This window comes from Chelonia mydas, chromosome 12 (genome assembly GCF_015237465.2).
Source record: "Chelonia mydas isolate rCheMyd1 chromosome 12, rCheMyd1.pri.v2, whole genome shotgun sequence".
Classification (NCBI taxonomy): domain Eukaryota; kingdom Metazoa; phylum Chordata; order Testudines; family Cheloniidae; genus Chelonia; species Chelonia mydas.
In genome coordinates, this window is record NC_051252.2 from 17,930,116 (window position 1) to 17,948,650 (window position 18,535).

The 18,535-nt window shown below is 40.8% G+C and overlaps 1 protein-coding gene across 8 annotated transcripts in view; it reads right to left on the reverse strand.

Moving 5' to 3' along the window:
• Positions 1 to 460: 460 nt before the first annotated feature.
• PHKB (phosphorylase kinase regulatory subunit beta) overlaps positions 461 to 18,535 on the reverse strand; it is a 222,832-nt gene continuing 204,757 nt past the window's right edge. For 7 of the 8 annotated variants that reach the window (XM_043526045.1, XM_037877750.2, XM_043526046.1 and 4 more), the window contains 5 exons: positions 17,240 to 17,374; positions 12,945 to 13,074; positions 12,396 to 12,503; positions 10,906 to 11,046; positions 461 to 1,541 (listed from right to left, as the gene is read on the reverse strand). In XM_043526045.1, the coding sequence (XP_043381980.1) occupies positions 1,404 to 1,541; positions 10,906 to 11,046; positions 12,396 to 12,503; positions 12,945 to 13,074; positions 17,240 to 17,374 (652 nt within the window). In that variant the 3' untranslated portion in view covers positions 461 to 1,403. The remainder of the gene's footprint in view (positions 1,542 to 10,905; positions 11,047 to 12,395; positions 12,504 to 12,944; positions 13,075 to 17,239; positions 17,375 to 18,535) is intronic. The other variant, XM_043526047.1, reaches the window with a different exon arrangement.

Here is an 18,535-nt window from a genome sequence, read left to right on the forward strand (position 1 = left end):
TTTCTGCGTAGGTACTTAAACTGCGCTGATCTTCATTTAATCATTTTCATATTCTGTTCACCATATATCTGTGGCTCAATTTCACTATTATGTATTTAATATAGATTTAAAGGAAATAAACTTATTGTAAACATACTTGTAGTGGATCACCATTTATTAGATTTCCAATGCTATACACAAGTCTCAATCAGTTGAACATATTTTATTCTGTCACAACAGCTGTTTTGATGATATATGCTCAAAAGGGCCTCATCCAATATCCATAAAAGCCAATGGGAGTCCTTCCCACGAGATCTGGATCAGACTCTAAGGGCATTGTTACTGATAGAAAAAGCAAGCTTTTATAAAGGAATGTGGAAACTACCTTCTTCAAAATAATTCAAGCAGGGTTAGTTCGAATCTGTAGATTCTGTAATAATGTTCAAGCATAGGAGACAAATAAACCGTCAATACAGGAAAGAACTTGTCAAACGCTTATATTTAATGAAAGTCTCTCTTCAACATTAATTTCAATTAAATACATTTTTAAAAATTTCCATTCCATATTAACTAATGTTTCCACTGTTAATTTATAAATCTCATACAAACTTTTGAACATGTGGTTAGCTGCAATGACATTTTTTTAAAATATAAAAAGCAATTCTACATATTTTGTATTCATTTTCTGGCAGTCTTCAATCTGTGTAATCAGGTTATAACTAAGCCATTAAAACCCTAAACAATTCTCATACGTTTTACAAATTAAATTGAATTGTAAAGAAAGTATTTTGTGCAGAATATTGTTTTTATTTTACCTCCACTTTGACTAAGGTGACCAAATACAAAACCACTCTAGCTTTTATGTTAAGTGTCAATCTGTTTTGGGTGCTAACCATTAGTTCAAATGTATTCTGTTTTTTAAAAATTCTGGCTGTATTTTACTCAGCATTTACAGTAAACATTTTGTAATGAATTACAGTACAAATGGAAGAAAGAGGTAATAAATCTTGCATAAACTGTTAGTTCAAAATTACACAAATAACTAAGCATATCATTTGTTTTTAAACAGTTGCAAAACCAAAAATACAGGCCCAGCCAACTTTATTTAAATATCATTGGGCTCATTTAATATGAACTGTATGTCATGTTTCATGCATAATTTTCAGTCAGCACACTATTTTGACATTTAGGTGAAGATTGCTGATTGCTGTTGAGATTTTTTTCTTGATTAAATACATTTATTTTTATTGCCAAATAATCAGCTGTGGTATTTACTACCCTAAGCAATTCTGTTTATCACAGTGAAGGATGGTACAGATTTATATTGCTGCCCATGACTACTCTTCAAAATAGGAATTAAACATCACATGCAAAACAACACTAAAACCTAAATAAGCAATGGTTCCTATATTTCTTTCTGAACTTTAGCTAATGGTACAAGGATCATCGCTGCTTGACTTCACTTCCCCTTCCAACAATAAATTCATCACAGCTTTAGTCAAGTAGCTGCATGTTCCTCTTTTTCCCATTGGGGGAGTGTTGTAAAATGAAGTCATGTCATCCTATAAAAACAAAAACAAAAAAGTGTATTTTTCTAACAAAGTCTTGATTGATAAGAATCAAGTTTAACCATTGGTAAAGAGTAAGTTAATTGAAACCATTTTATAGGTGAAAAGTGAAATTCTCATTATTGATTTTGTCAGTCTTTTTGTATGACACACTCATTGTTCAATTAGTTGTCAAACAGGAATTTTAAAATCTAAGATTTTTCTAAAGGTACAATACGTACATGTTCAATTGCTTAAAGACTTTCTTGGAAATCTTAGCGTGTGCCTATTCGGGCATAGTTTTGTGAAAGAACATATTATATAATCTGGTCACATAATTTCCTCTTTATTTCCTAATGACAGGTCAGTTTCTTCACATTGTTTGCAAAATATATTAGTTAGGTAATCTCACTTCAAACATTATGGTGGGGCTGGTTTCAACTCCATGACTAAGGTTGTGTTTAAAAATGCAGCTAAAGTATGGGACTTATTCCATTAACCTTAGAAGAAAAAACAAATATTTTCTTCCTAGACTCGCATCACATAAGAGTCCAGGTATTTTAAAAGCTCAATTAGGGATGATATGAAAAATTTGATGACTTAGGCCATATTTACATTACAGAGACTATTGCAGCATAGCTACAGCACAGTAGCTACGCCTGCGTCATCCCTTAGTGTAGACCAGGGATCGGCAACCTTTGGCACATGGCCCGTCAGGGAAATCCACTGGCAGTCCGGGACTGTTTGTTTATCTGCAGGTTCAGCCGACTGCAGCTCCCACTGGCTCGGTTCGCCATTCCAGGCCAATGGGGACTGCGGGAAGCGGCGACCAGCACATCCTTTGGCCCACGCTGCTTCCTGCAGCCCCCTTTGGACTGGAACGGCAAACTGCGGCCAGTGGGAGCTGCAATCAGCCAAATTTGTGGATGCTGCAGGTAAACAAACCGTCCCAGACCGCCACCGGATTTCCTTGATGGGCCGCGTGCCAAAGATTGCCGATCCCTGGTGTAGACACAGCCTTCAGTGACAGAAAGGGTCTTTCCATCACTCTAGGAACACTAGCATCCGGAGTGATGGCAGCTAGGTCGACAGAAGCCTTCTTCTGTTGACCTGGCTACGTCTACACTGGAGGTTAGGTCAGCATAACTATGGCACTCAAGGGTATGGATTTTTACCCCGACCTTTCTTGCTACATCAACCTCAATTTTAAATGTAAGCCAGGCCTTATTTGTGAGGCTATTGTCTAATATTATACATGAAAGAAGTAATTTTTAAAGGTCTTGATTTAGTAAGGTAGTTAGGAATATTATAATTACCTTGCTGAATCAAGGCCAGAGTTTGTGAAAAAACCTGAACTAAGGATTTCCTGTATTTTTAGTGTATGTTTTGGGAATGAATGTGAGGCACCTTAACTCTATGTGAAGCTTTCTGTGCTGGAATAAGTATTAATAGGAAAGTACTAAGTAGAGCTGGTCAGGAATTTTTTGATAGAAGGATTTCTCATTGGGAAATGTCGCTTCATCTACACTGGAACTTTTTTGCTGAAACATATTTCTGGTCTGAGAGAGACACCCTCCCCAGCCTAGCTAACAGCCTAGTGGCTAGGGCACTCACTCAGACTGTGGGAGGTGCACAGACTTGAACCTGGGTCTCCCACATTCTGGGTGAATGCCCTAGCTTCTGTGCTATTAGCTAGGCTGGAGCGGGTGTCTCTGTTATGTTTTTTTCATGAAGGTTTCCAAAAGATCTTAGGTTGGTCCTGCTGTGGAACATGAACATTTTTGAAATGTTGAGAATTTTCGTGGGTGGATAAACAGTTTCCCATCCGGGTCTACTAAGTAATGCGTTCTGGCTTCAAACCACTAATTTATTTTATGTTAAAAACAATTCTTACTCCTAAAACTAAGGAGCTAATTTAATACATTTTCTAAATCTAGGAGCTCTCTTCGTAAACAATCATATAAAGTTCCATTAATTAGTATTTAAGGAAAATGCGTTACTTATTAATAACTATTGTTCTTTGAGAGTTGCCTGCGTGCATTCACAAGTTAGGGATTTGGCATCTCTAGTCTTGAGCTATGGAACTATACAACAAAGCATTTTCCGCTGTGGGGCACTGTAGTGCTCTCCTGCTAAGATGACATCATTGGCTTAATATATATAAGGAGGAACCCACTCCTCATCTTGACCACCTCAGTTCCTTCTCCCTAGCCTACAGATTCTTAAGGCAGAGGGAAAGGTGGCAGGCAGCATGAATGCAGAGGTAGCTCTTGAAGAACAACTGTTAGTAGTAAGTAACCTTCATTACTTCCTTAAGGGTCTCTGTGCATTCCTCTGTATGGGAGATTAGCACAGTGCCCCCACTCTCACCACAGACAGTGAAGGGCAAGGAGTTCTAGGGAAAAAACTGTAGCACCACTTTACCAAACAAAGCATTGGATCACTATGCCACATCCAATTAGTAGTGTTTAGTGAATATATGAACAGAACTCCTTATTCTTTCTTTGCAAATCCCTACAATTGGGATCTGTCTCAGAAACGCTACATAGGCAGCTACATAACGTATCTTTAAACCCAGAGGTACCAGTTCTTTGGCCAATGTATAACAATGCTCAGTACACTTTTTAATTCAATGAGAAAGACTGTTTTCTCAGTGGCAACACATAATCTGTTAGATTTTCTGAAGGGCTTTGTAAGTGTGAAAGAAGATCAATTTTTATGAACTTACTGAGATGGTGTCCCTAGCCTCTGCTTGCCAGAAGCTGGGAATGGGCAATGGGATGGATCACTTGATGATTACCTGTTCTGTTCATTCCCTCTGGGGCACCTGGCATTGGCCACGGTCAGAAGACAGGATACTGGGCTAGATGGACCTTTGGTCTGACCCAATATGGCCATTCTTATGTTGAAATCTAACCAACTTGGTTTGCCAGTTGGATAACTGTTAATAGCCAATATAGAATGGTATCTAATAAGATAACCCCTTTTTACTGAGTCAGGGGAGTATTAGTTTTTTATAGTTTTAAACACTGGATTCTTTTCAGGTCAACTTTTAAATGGAAGAGTATTTCTCAAATCAGAACATTTGCTTATTCTTAACCAATTAACAACTTATTAATTCACCCAGAACCACATCAGTATATAGTCAACAGTTCACCACTCAAGTATAGACACAACCAGTGTTCTAGGTCTGTACTACACATCCGGTCGTCTTGCAAGCAGTTACCACATACTAGAATTGAGGCTCAGTAGTTTCATCAAGGAACAGTGCAAATCACCAAGATTTCTTATTACATTTACTTACTATCATAAATTCTCAATTCCTAACATTTATCACACTTCCAAGGATGCACTTTTAAGAGTGTTATCACTACTCTTTGAGTTGATTGAACCAAAAGGGACACGTTTAGAATAGTAAAAGCATTTACTTAAAGTTATGATTTTCAGTCATATGCCACTTTGCTTGGACTTACAAAGGAGTTAAAATCTAAAATATGGTTACTTGAGGTCTCACCAGAGAGTGCAGACTACAGTTATTTATGTTAAAGAATAAAAGGGGAAATACAATCTTTGAAATGAAATGTAACCGCTTGTTGTTATCCTTCTTAACTCTGAGATGGGAGAAGAGTCCTTTCCACATAGCTAGTCCAAGTGTCAGTTGCACTCAAGATTCTGCAGCTACTTGATGAGTTCAGTCAACTTTCTTGAGCACTTGGTGACTTCAGCTTTATATACCTTAGTTTTAGGGCTTGATGGAGGGGGCCATCCTCTGATTTCTATTGGATACATGCCCAGTAAATGCTCAGATTTCAGCTCTTTCAGTTTCTCTGTTGCTTCCATCAGTATCCAGTAAACAACAAGTGGTTAGATTTCATTTCAAAGACTATATTCACATATAGAAGGATATTGATCTGACTCACAAGGCAATCAGATGTGCAGCTTTTAATCTGCAGTGAGATTACTCATGGTATATTTGGTTTACAAGGGAAACAATATACAGTTTAACATGTAGTTTGGATTTCTTGGGGTAACAGGCAGTTTGCCTAATTTGACCTTCATTCTTACAGTCAGTCATTTCTATTTGTCTTAACTTGCTGCTTCCCCACCCACCTCTTGATCCACTCAATGTGCAACAGGTCACTTTGTATAAGAAAGCAGGGTGTGACTCTTGCTTGATAACTTAGGGTATGTCTATACAGAAACTAGACACCCACGACTGGCCCATGCCAGCTGACTCAGGCTTGTGGGGCTCTGACTGCGAGGCTGTTTTATTATTGCTGTGTAGTCTTCTGGGCTTGGGCTCCAGTCTGAGTCAGAACGTCTACACTGTAATTTTATAGCCCTGTGAGCTCGAGTCGGCTGACCCACAGTCTGAGGCAAGCAGTGGCAACAACTAATTAACTATACTATAAGGAACTAACCAAGAACTAACTACAAGAAGATAGGCTAATTAACTCATGTGCACGAGAGGTAGTTCAGTTTAGCTCTCTGCAGTGGTGGTGAAGGAATTGAGATGGTCAGAGGTACTCTTTCCTTATGTAGATGGATCCAATCATGTCATCCTAGCATGAGCACGCTACTGCTCTTCTCCATTAGATAGAACTTTGGTATACAATTCTGTAGTTCACCACTAGAGGCATCAAATTCTGTAAGTGGGAATGTACAGAGGCCATTGCAGAAGAAAGACTTCTATATCATTTTGGAATATCTTCTTTAAAACTATTTAGGGACCGGTGGTTAATTAGAAACCAGTGCTGTTTCCTAAACTATTGATAAAGAAACAGCTCAGTAGGTTATGGCTACCTCCTCTAGAATCAATAATCAATGGGTAAACACTTTAGATGCAAAACTGAGTTTGTGTTACCACCAAAATGTTCTTGTTGAGGTCAGTTAAAGTTTCTGGGTACTCAGCACTTCTGAATATCTGGGCACTTATTTAGGTGCCTCAGTATGGATTTAGGATCCTAACTTCAGGCTGTTTTTAAATATCATATCCTGCATCTATTTAGATAACACCACCGCTTACCTTCTTGCTCCCCTACCAAAGAGGAAACATTTCATTTTAAGACACCAACTTTTTCTAAGAATATTCAGGTTATTCCAGCTTTACCGAAACAATCATTCTAACATTCAGTGACCTAGGACACACTTTATTTCAAGCAACTTTGTGGGCTCGTTGTCTAGCCCTCAAGAAAAGGTCTTGAGTTCTCTGTAGTTACTTGGACATGGCCATGGCCACGTAGTGAGTGCTTCTATTTTATCGGGATCAGTACTCACACCCTCTTGGGACACGAGGTGACCCACATACTTCACTGAGGTTCTGCAGAACTGGCATTTGTCAATTGAAAGCTTCAAACATAATCCTCCAACCTATCAAGCACTTTAGGAAGTCTTTCTTCATTCTCCTCCAAGGTTCTTCCAAATACAATCAGGTCATCCAAATAAACTAACGCTTGCAGTAAATTCATGTCTCCCACAACTTTCTTCATAAGACACTGAAATGTGGCAGGTGCTCCAGAAATCCTTGTGGCATGCGTTCAAACTGATAAAACCCTAATGGGCAGATGAAGGCTATCTTCTCCTTAACTTCTTCTCCCAGAGGGATCTGGTAGTATCCAATCTGAAGATCCAACACAGAGAACCACTGGCTTCCCAGCAAATGGTCTAAGGCATCTTGGACTCGAGGCATAGTGTACTGGTTAACCACAGTACGGCTGTTTAAGGTACGAGAGTCAATACACATCCGGATTTTCTCATTCTTTTTATGAACCACCACAATGGGTGAGGCGTATGGTCTGCGGGACTCTGTAATGATGCCATTCACAGCCAGCTCCTGAAGATGATGTCGCACATCTTCCATCTCGGAGACAGCAATCCTCCTAGATCTCTCCCTGAGTCATGTAGTCTGATGTTGTGCTCTACTCCTTTTGCACATCCCACATGCCAATCTTGCAGTGAGAACACCTTGGATCTTTCACAAAGTTTCTTCCTCAGGCGATCCTTCCACTCCTCGGACAATGGTGAATCTCCAAAGTCAAACTTTGCTGGGTCTATTGTTGGAACTTGAGTTTCACACTGGGGTTTTACAACTAATTCAGGCTCAAAGAGGTCTGCTATGTGTTGTCCTTGCTTCACAAGAACATCACAACTTGTTTCATTAGCAATCAGTATAATTACCTTTTCGTGGGCTTCCGCAGGTAGGGTCATGACTCCACTGGGGACCAGAACTCCTTCAGAGAACTCTCTTTCAACCAGCTGCTCTACTATTGCTATTGCCCTTTTACTGCCTTTCAGCCAGGTACTCATGACAAGCACCTCTTGCTCCGTCCTTGCAGGCACTACTCAGGGGGTCATGCCTGTGTACTTCAGTGCCCCAATCGGTAACTCAGATGTCTCCTTTTTAGCACTCTCAATTTTCCTATAGGTTTCAGCACAAAGCCTATGGATCATCAGGGTATTCAGGTACTGGTCCCCAGCCCATTGTCTGCAGTAATCCGCAAGTACCTTGAACCAAGTTGGTCCCTATCAGCACAGACACATCAGAGATCCCTTTAGGGTCAGGGCATATTAAGGCAGCTGTGTCTATCTCTTCTCTTACCCCAGCAACCTCCTCTGGGAATTCCAGGTGCACTGTGACATACCCTGGGAAGGGGTATTCATCCAGGCTGAGGCCACACAGACCAAGGCCAGTCAGTGGCTGTATAGGCAGATGCCTACGCATCTGTTGGTAGAATGACTGAAATATAATAGTCACTTGAGATCCAGTGTCAAGCACCGGTTTACACTCCGCCCCTTCAATCCTCACTGTGACCTCTGCTCGAGACCTTATCAGTCCTGTGGGGATCCCAGCTGGACAGTCTTTTCTGGGGGAATCTTCAAACCCTGCAGGCCTGGATGGTCCCTGTCCCCAGACCCTCTGGCAGGTACTGGATCTCTCCCAACTGATCCTCAGCTTTCCATACACTAAGGAGGCATTTTCTTCAGTATGGCACTTGGCAGCACTGTGCCCATCCTGACCACATCGGTAGAAGAAGAACTGTCCTTTTCCGCTTCACCTGGGTGGGACGGTGGCTCTAAATGCTGACTTCTCAATCGCCACAGTTTGAGGCTCCTTATTCCTGGAAGTCTTAGCTCGGTCAATGGTGCTTTGCAGCTCAGCTATCCATTCTGTCAGGACCTGCATTTGTTGGGCAAGTTCCTCTCTGGTGCTCACCATCAGTACACTGGGCGTTTGCAGTGGTGTTGTGCTGGCTGGCTCCAATGTTTGGGCTTCCTAAAACTTGCTGGCAGCCTGCCTTTCTTCCTCCTCTCTGATCTCTTTTATCAGCTGGGAGTAACTTGGGGGATGTTCCTGTCATTCTCTTAGTGGAGATGCAGTAGAATCGGGTTCTGATACCGAGTTCCTCTTACAATATGAGCCAGTCTGGTCTGATCCATCTGCTCAGCAGTCACTGCTCCCCTCATGACAGCTCTCTGAAGCAGTCTCTTCAGCCTCTGTATATAGGCTGAAGCCTTTTCGCCCCTTTGCTGTCGGGAATTAAGGAACTTACAGTAGCTGTCTTCAGGACCCTCTACGCTCCCAAAGGTGTGTTCAAGGGCCTCTACGCAGTCCTTCACACTGACCCCAGGGTCAATGAGCTTCAGGGTGTGAATCACATCTAATGCTGGGCCACCAAGGCTCTCTATTAGACATCTTTGCTTTTCTGCATGTGATATGGCCCACTCTTGCAGCATTTCAGTAGTATGCTCTAACCAGGATTCAAACTCCTCTTCCCCAGCAAATAACCTTAACTTATGACAAGAGTTTGAAGTAGCATGGGACAGCACAACCTTTTCCAATGTTTGCCCAAGTGCTTTTGCCCCATCATCAGCCAAGGCTGCGGTCCCTGAGCTAGAGGCTGCTGAGCCGGGGCCCAACAAACCTGACATATTAGCCATTATACAAACAGTAGTTTCCTCAACATATAAACACAATTGTTTCCCAATGTAGTGGGTCATTCAACAGGTGCTTGTGAGGGGTACTGACCCAGGAATCCCGGATGAGACCCCCAAAATGTAACCCTTCTGCCCATCAGAGTTGGCAGCAACAAGGGCTGGGTTCAGTATCTAGGGGTTCCATTTCAATAACACAATGCAAAACCAGCTCGAGCCCCCACCCAGTGATCTGGGACAATTCCATACCACCCCCTGGGTGCCTCTAAGAGGCAATACTTCCCCTCTCGCAAGCACAGAGTCTGAGTGTAGCAAAAGCCTTTTAATAAAGGAGGGAAACAATGCGACATTACGTTGGGGAAACACCACAAACAGGATTCATAACACAAACCATGAGCAAAAGACCCACCCCCAAGTAAGTGTGGCAGTGTCCTTTTCCCCTCAGGGTCTTAAGTCCAGCAACCCAACAGTCACCCTTCCCACTGTTTCTGTCCTTGGTCAGTGCAGTCCTTAGAGTTCAGAAGTTCATCTGCAGAGTTTACCTCCCAGCCTGGGTGGAAGTGGGGGGAGGTATGGAGGCACCTTACATGCTCTGCTGCTCGGGTCAACAGCCAATTGACATACCCCTCCGTGGGGTTCTACTGCAGTCTTCACCGCCAGCTGCGCCTCTCTGCTAGCCGTCCTGCTAGCCGCTCACCAATATGTCTTCAGGCTCCCCGCCTACTTAACAGCTCTCAGTGATTTCTTCAGCTCTTTAGTGATTTCAGGTGTTAGTAGGGGAGCCTCAGTGCTGGTGCACTCAGAACCACTAGTCCAAAGTAGGCCTAAGTATCAGTAATTTCAGCTCTGCAGCATGTAACAAGACTCCTAATGGAGTCAAAATTAGCTCTGTTATTACACAGCGGAGAGAGGAAGGGTCAAAGTGGTGTTGAGGGCCCTCAGAAGGGGCCCACACTCCGAGGTACAAATACCTGTCCCCATCCTCTCTCAGTTCACTAGGCTTTGGAACCCATGTCCCTTGCCTAGCGAGTGCTACTTAGTTGAGGGCGAGTCCCTGCATCATAAAATGCCAAGTACAGTTCAACTGTCCTTGATTCACATAACCAGGATAACAACACTTCTGCCCCAATCACAAAGAGACTGGGGATCCCACAGCATCCAAAGTGACCATTTGGGCGAGCACTCCCATCATGCTGGGGGTGGGGGGCTGTGCCCAGGCAAATGAGATCAACCCCTGAAGTCCTTTTCCACAGCTCACCACCAGATGTCAGGGTAGAGCTCATTCTGACTCTGCTTACACTTAAACAGAATTAAATTTCATGGATTCCATTTGGGACTTCTGTATGTCTGTTTTATTTTCAGCCTCACACATTTACAATTTGTTACCAAATTTTGTCTTTGATTGAGAAGAACTCTAAATTTTACATGAAGTGAATATTTTACTCACTTGCTTTTCAACTCCCTTTAGCCTGGTCTCATCTTTCTGGAAATAATGAAATGCTTCTTTCACCAGTTTGTCCAAATCCACTTTATCCTGAAACTCTAACTCAGGGTTTCTCTCCAAAATAAGAGATACAACCATTAACAACTAGAATAGAAAAAAAATAAACACCTTTAATTTTAGGCCAGTTTGAAATCAGGTTCCATAAAAGATGACGTTGTAAACACAGGCTCATGCTTGAATCAAGCCATAAAGTGATTCGTGAAGAAACATCTTCATTATGGCAGTGTAAACGGATAATTTTTGAATTTCTATATATTGAAAAGGCAGAATTTTACGTAAAATGTACATTTGAAATTGATGAAGTAGGTAGAACAGTCAAAAAAGATCATTACAGTAATCTGAGCAAATAACCAACACTAGGGAATAGATAAAGGCTTAGCTGTAGGCAAGGGCAAGCATTTGTATAATGAGACACATTAAACAACTGAAATCTAGATGTTGTATCCATGGAATATGTATAAGCAACAAACAACAAATTTAAGTCAAAGGATCCTGAATTACTTGCAGCTATAACAGCATTTAAAATGGGACTAACTGACTTGCATGACTGTCTTGCAGGCCTTAAGGGTGTGACAAGCAATTGGTGGTGGAGTGCATATTGATCATGTGTGTCCTTGGGGATTCCAGGCCATATCTTTCAGCTGCAGGTTGAGATTTGTACTCAACATGCCAGTAGCTGTTGGGCATGATCAAAATAGTTTTGAACTCCTGAGTGCCAGGGAATATCCAGGGACAGATTCATAGTTGAAGGCAAGAAATACTAGTGGCTGCACACAGGCCAATTACTCTGGCAGCTATTGAAGGGAGAACTGCCCCCTGGTTTGCTCAGACAGCATGCCCAGGGCTTGGTTCTAGGGGTAAAGGTGCATAACAGGATGGCAGGACTCTATTGCCTCACTTTGTTAGCAGGTGTTGCAACACTGGAGGAAGCTGGTGGTTAAATACTGTTGATTCATTGGGCAAGTGTGGCTCTTTGGACTGCCCAACAGAGATGGGAGGGAGGAGTCGTCATCTGGCAGGTGGAACTGGTGTTTAGAACAGTTGGGCTTTGAAGAAAGGATCCCATGGCTTAAGCTGGGGGCTGCATATAGTGCTATTTTGGAATTAGCTTTTTGTTTAAAAGTCTGCCACTCCCCTGGTCCAGTATTATTAACTCTATGGCTGCTGTTTGCTTTGTTTGGTGCAGTGTGGGGACCCCAACATCCTGAAATGCGTTATCCAAATACATTAATGTGAACCTGCTTAATATAAAACACAAAAATGTGGAGACAGTGTCCTAAAAACTGCCATAGTAGTTTGGATCTGCAAGTGCTTATCTGTGATTTTAAACCATTCCTGTTAATTCAATTCTCTGTGGGCTTCAGTTACTCTCTCTCAAAATTGTTACGAACAAGTCACATATATAAAACTTCTCTTAATCATATGATACTGACCTCTACAATAATTTGTCTGTATTCAGGCTGGTCAATATTTTGCAACATGTCTTCAACCAGAAGGGAAAAATTCATCTCATACATAGTCATATCAGATAGTGTTGGTTGCTGAAAAAGAAATAAAACAAATAATAAAATGTTGCATATATTTTAACCATTTGATTTCAATAAAAAAAATTCTAATAGAACTGGTTGGATTATTTGTTGTGGATTATTTATCCAACATTAACAATCTGGGTTCTGTTGGATCAAAGGAGAAGCAAATTTCCAGTCAATGACAAAGGCAGTCTCTTAGGAGTCTAGTCTGAGATTTTTTTTTCCCCTTCAGAATATTAAAATATTTTCACTGCAGTTACAAGCAAATAGTAAACTCAAAGCTTCTTATATGTAAAGTCTTCTTCCAGCACCATATGTCCAATATGTTATTTTACACCTGGAATCCTTTGTTAGCTGTAGCAAACATTCCATGAAAAGAGAAGAAAAAGACAATGGCAATGCATTCAGTAATTTAAAAAACAATGTGCAACTCTCTAAATATTTTCTTTTTACCTGTGGTAAATATTTTTCTGCTACTATTACGCCATTGGGGGTTCTCTCCAAGATTTGCCACACCCTGTCATAGAAACCATGGGGAGTTCGATTCAGAGAACCATCTATTTGACGTCTGTTAAGCCAACATCTGTGGACAAAACAAAATGACTGAAGGGCTTGAAAAACCAATCTGTTTCAGATTCAAAACAAAGCTTTCTTTGTGGATTAAATAAGCCATTAGGGTAAGCAGTAACAGTAAATATCCATCAATGATACACACACAGTGTGTGTTGCATTTCCTGTTAAATATTTTAAATGGAAATAAAAATAGACCCTAAAGAGAACAAAAGCAAGATGATTTAGAGTCTGGAATGTTATCCTATTAACTGGTCTAAAAAATGTAACACTTAAATTGATTTAACACAGAACAGGACATAGGCCAAATTAAACTCTGCTGTAACTCCATCAAAGTCAATGAAAGAAAAGGAGGACTTGTGGCACCTTAGAGACTAACCAATTTATTTGAGCATGAGCTTTCGTGAGCTCCATGCTCAAATAAATTGGTTAGTCTCTAAGGTGCCACAAGTCCTCCTTTTCTTTTTGCGAATACAGACTAACACGGCTGTTACTCTGAAAAAAGTCAATGAAGTTACCAGGCACTAGGGAAGAATTTGACAGAACACCTATAATACATAAGAAAACATATATATGTTTAGGGAAAGCAAATTTGCCATTTAATTTACCGGAGATATAATTTGTCAGGCACATGTGTATGTCACCAAAATGTATACACATTGCATAAAGAAGAAACCATGATCCATGCTAATACAACTACAGTATAAATTTTCCTTTATTGTCCCCTCTACTGTATGTAATACAATTTACGGTGCTAGTACAGCTTCCATATTAAATCCTGCAATTCCAAATAAGAGTGCAAAAAGTGTACTAAGTTGAAGAAACATTTTTGCACGTTGTAATTTAAAAAAAATTGAAGTTGGTAAGCTGAAATTTTGTTGGTGCTTTATCCCAAATGTCCAGTGCTTTACAGCATTTGTAATTTTAAAGAAATTAAGAAACCTACATTTATGAAGTTTGTTAATTTAACAAAAAATCATAAGGGTTTAGTAGACTAGTGTAGTACAGTATTGCCAACCACAAACATTGAAAAATCATGAGTCCGATCCCCCAGAATTATGAGATGAGCTTAATCATGAGATTTTAAAGGATAATAAATTTTGGATTCTGTTTGTCATTCAGTTTTTGAGCCTTTAGTGGATCATATCTTCAAACTTTTCTTTGCAATTATAAAGGACTACAAATTTATGGTCTTTTTAAAAAGAAAGGTGAGATTATTACAAAAAAACACGACTCCCAGGGCTGGGGCTTTAAGAAAGACAAACATTGAAAGACTAGCAACAAAACTGTGAGAACTGGTAATGGTTGTAATGAGTAAATTCAGTTTATAAAATTACAGTCTATGGTAGCAATATTTCATAGTTAGTTTATAATACTTCTATTTAAGTATTTATTTAAAAAAATTCTTTCCTAGCAGCAGTATAGTCTTCAGAGGTCTTCTCTTTGAAGGAGAAAATCTTTTCCCATGCAGCAGGAGTTTGAACAAGCTCTCTGTACTGAACTGAGAAAGCTTTCCTGAGAAACCAAACTAAGTTCTGAGGGTAGGTGCTGTTTTCCTCAGTTATTTTAATATTAAGAAAAAGGAGTGCAGAAGAAAATGAATAGTGGACCAGGTACCTCATTTCATACTTTATCTCTCAGCTCAAAGATATAGCTGTTTTATTAAAAATTAACAAGTCTTTTTTAGGAGAGCACTATGTCTAACCTGTATGCATGTGCCAGACATTGGCGGCAGAGAAGTCAGAAAACTAAATGTTATGAATTATTTGTATAGGTATCCAATTTGTATAGGTAACCTAAATTTTAATTAGTGCTGTGCTGAATAGTTTTCTATAATTGAACGAGCTGGTCCTGTTACTGTTAGAAAATTTATTACACCCTTAAACTCCCCATTTAAGATACACTCCCACCTTATAACATTTTGAGTGTTTGAACAGAGTAACGGAATAGCCACCAGTTTCGGTTACCTTTACTCTCTGTGAAGAACGAAAGAGATATCTGTATTATTATTATGAATATTACATATACACCTCTGTTTATTTGATTACTGTGATGCGGTAGCTATCTGGGATCAAAGAGTTTATTTAATTCTGGGTGGTTATACATATCTGCAGGAAAGCAGGCAATGGCTTTAGAGATAATCCTAGTCACGAGAACTTAAGGGAACAAGCCCTGTGAAGTCTCCCTCCAGGCATGCTGGAGCTTCAGGCGGAAGTCGGGCACAAAAGAGTTTTTGAACTGTTAAATTAATGTATAAGAAGGGTTGCACTCAGAGATTTGGTATGTGAAAAGGGTCACCAGTACAAAAGTCTGAGAACCCCTGGTGTAGATGATGATGTATACAGTGACTGAAGAAACAACCAGATGCCATTAAGAGTTCCTTGAATCAGCAGAGTCTAGAGAAGGAAAAGCTGCAGCTGGAAGAAAAGAAACTGGAGCTGGTGCAGTGCCAGCATGAGTAGAAACAGCACCACCATGAGCAGGATGTGAGAAAGAAGCTATGAAGATATGAATTGGACCTGAAGCTACTGCACAGTCAGTGCCTATCAATTTGGTAAGTGGGGACAGAGACCGAACACCAGCCTTAGGAGGCAGCATAGATTTTAAATGGTTACCTTGCTACAGGTATGTGAATGACATAGATGTATTTTTATATGCTTTGGAGGTGAACTGTGAAGTGAATGTATGGTATCTATCTCCTTTACTGACAGGGAAGACTGTCACCCATGGCCCAGAAGGACTATAGAAATTATGAGCCAGGTAAGCAAGCCTTACTGCAAAAATTTAAACTAACACACAGCCTGTAAGAGGAAATTTGTAACCTCGGTCTCCCACATCAATTTGTGACCAGCATGGAGATAATGCCCTCAGCTTCTATCCTGCTCATTTGTGATGCACCAACTAAAAATGCTCTCTCTGGCAGCTAATAAAAACCAGTGCTACAGCCTTGAAGGAGATGGTACATGTCAGACAATGTACCTGAGCTTGAGGATGGTGAGGAGACAGGGGATTTAAACAAGGAATAATTACAGCTCAGAAGGAGATCCACAAGCAGTCAATAAACCCTGCTCTGACTGGTGAAAACTCCTTAAGTAACTAGTCTTGGGATGTTGTTTGGTTCCTAGTGTCAGGCTAGGTGAGGAAAATCCTACACATCGAATGTCTACGGTATCAAATATTACTTTATTGTGAAGTTTCACACAAGGATTATGGGGCAATAGGGCAGGATTCTAGACGTAAAAGAAAATCAGAAAAATTGCAGACAGCTAAAAGAACAAACAAATCAATGTGTGTCTTCACGACCTCTGTATACATAATTAAGGCTATGTTTTAGTCACAGGTATTTTTAGTAAAAGTCATGGACAGATCATGGGCAGTAAACAAAAATTCACAGTCCGTGACCTGTCCATGACTTGTACTATATACCCCTGACTAAATCTTGGGACCAGATTTGTGCTAGGGGGGAGCAGCCCAGGACCTCCCCCCTCTCCCGCTGGTGTTGCAGGGTGGGGGGCAGTGGTGCGCAGCCCTGGACCCCTGAAGGTGCTGGGGGGTTGGTGGGGCTGGCGGGCTCCCTACCCGGCTCCCCAGAAGTGGCGATATGTCCCTCCCTCAGCTCCTAGCTCCGCGTGCTGCCCTTGCCCAAGCACTGGCTCCGCAGCTCCAATTGGCTGGGTACTGTAGCCAATGGGAGATGCGGGGGCGATGCCTTTGGGCAGAGGCAGCGCACAGAGCTAGGAGCTGAGGGAGGGACATGTTGCCACTTCCGGGGAGTCCCCCAAGATAAGCGCTGCCCAGAGCCCTCACCCCCTCCCACGCCCCAACCTCCTCCCATATGTACCCAAACTTCTGCTGCTGCTCCTGGGGGATGATGGGGTGCGGTGGCCCGAGACTGCCTCAGCAGCAGCTGGTACGACTGCCCGAGCTGCTCAAGCGGCCCCCGGGCCAGCCACACCAGCCGCTGCAGAAGTCATGGAGGTCCCAGAAAGTCACGGAATCCCTGAATTCCATGACCTCCGTGACTGTCTCACAGCCTTATACATAATGTATGACTGAAACATTATTGATTGCAGATACCTAGTGATTTAAGATGCATACAAATTATTTCAGAAACACAAAGATTATGCAATCAATCTATTATGAACAGCGGCATGAGATACAAACTCAGATCTCATTACCTCCCTTGCTGCTGTGGCTGAAGAATATCCAACAGAAGCTGCTTCACTTCACTAGGCGACAGCTGGTATAAATCCATGGGTGGCATATCCCCAGCACGGATTTTTAGTTCATACTTCATAGCATGGATAATCCATCTGAAATATAAGAAGGAAAATATTTATTTATAGGACATTACAAAAACACATACCTTTTGAAATGTACGAAACAGAACTTTTTAATAACATAGTTCTCCTCTACCTGGCCAGATAGCTGGAGAAAAAACATCATGTGGTTCCTTTTGAGTTTAACTACATATGTTTATATAGGATTCTGGATTACAGAACATATGCTTTTTACTAGAAGACAAGAAAAGTGCACTTTCCTAAAACAAAACGGTCTGATACAATACCCCTACAGAACCCAGAAAGATCATTTTTATGTAACTTGGGCTGCCAAGAAATGCATCAATAACTAGGTCAACAAGATGCTATTATACCAATTTTACTTTGTGATGGAGTTTGTTCAGATTCCCACAGTGTATTTTATGCAAACTGAAAGTAGTACTGAACAAACAGTTTTAGGAGATGGGTTGTAAAATAGTATTGTTGTACATGTGCCATTTACATGGAAGATATGCTTGCCCCATGAATTTCCTCTTATATCACTGACCTTTACTGAAAAAACATTACCTGTCCTCTGATATTAAAAAAGTCAGTTAACATTTAAAATTATTTTGCTGTTCTGATTTAATTAAAATAATTATGGAATCAATCATATTTTTCTGTTCAACATTCAGCCTTAGGTCTTAGGGAAGCAGCATTTGCAAACCATTAGAAAGGAGATGGAAAATGGTTTATTTTACATCTTACAGAGACAATTAAGTCCTACAGTCTTTAACTGAATAATGAATATGAAAAGACACTGTATTGCTAGGTCAATTTGGGAAGTAGGATTACTCAGCTACCCTGTTTTCTTACTAAGCACAGTTCCTTCAGCACAAAGTGGTATTTGCTGTCACTAGTTAAAATAAATTTGACTAGCTCTGGCCCTCTAGGGCAGGCATCCCGTAACATTACACTCAATAAAAGTAGTTTTAGGGCTTAGAGTCTCTGTCCAGTTACGATAGTGAAGGAATGAAGAGAGGATGAAATACACAAGTCTATTTCTAGCAAGTATTTCTTAGGGATTCACCTTTCACCATTGTATTCAACTTTCATACATACTTTGTTTAGAATACAACATATCCTCAAATTATTTAATGGTACCCAGTCTATTTATATAAACACATTCACAAGTCTTAAAACTTGTAATTTCAC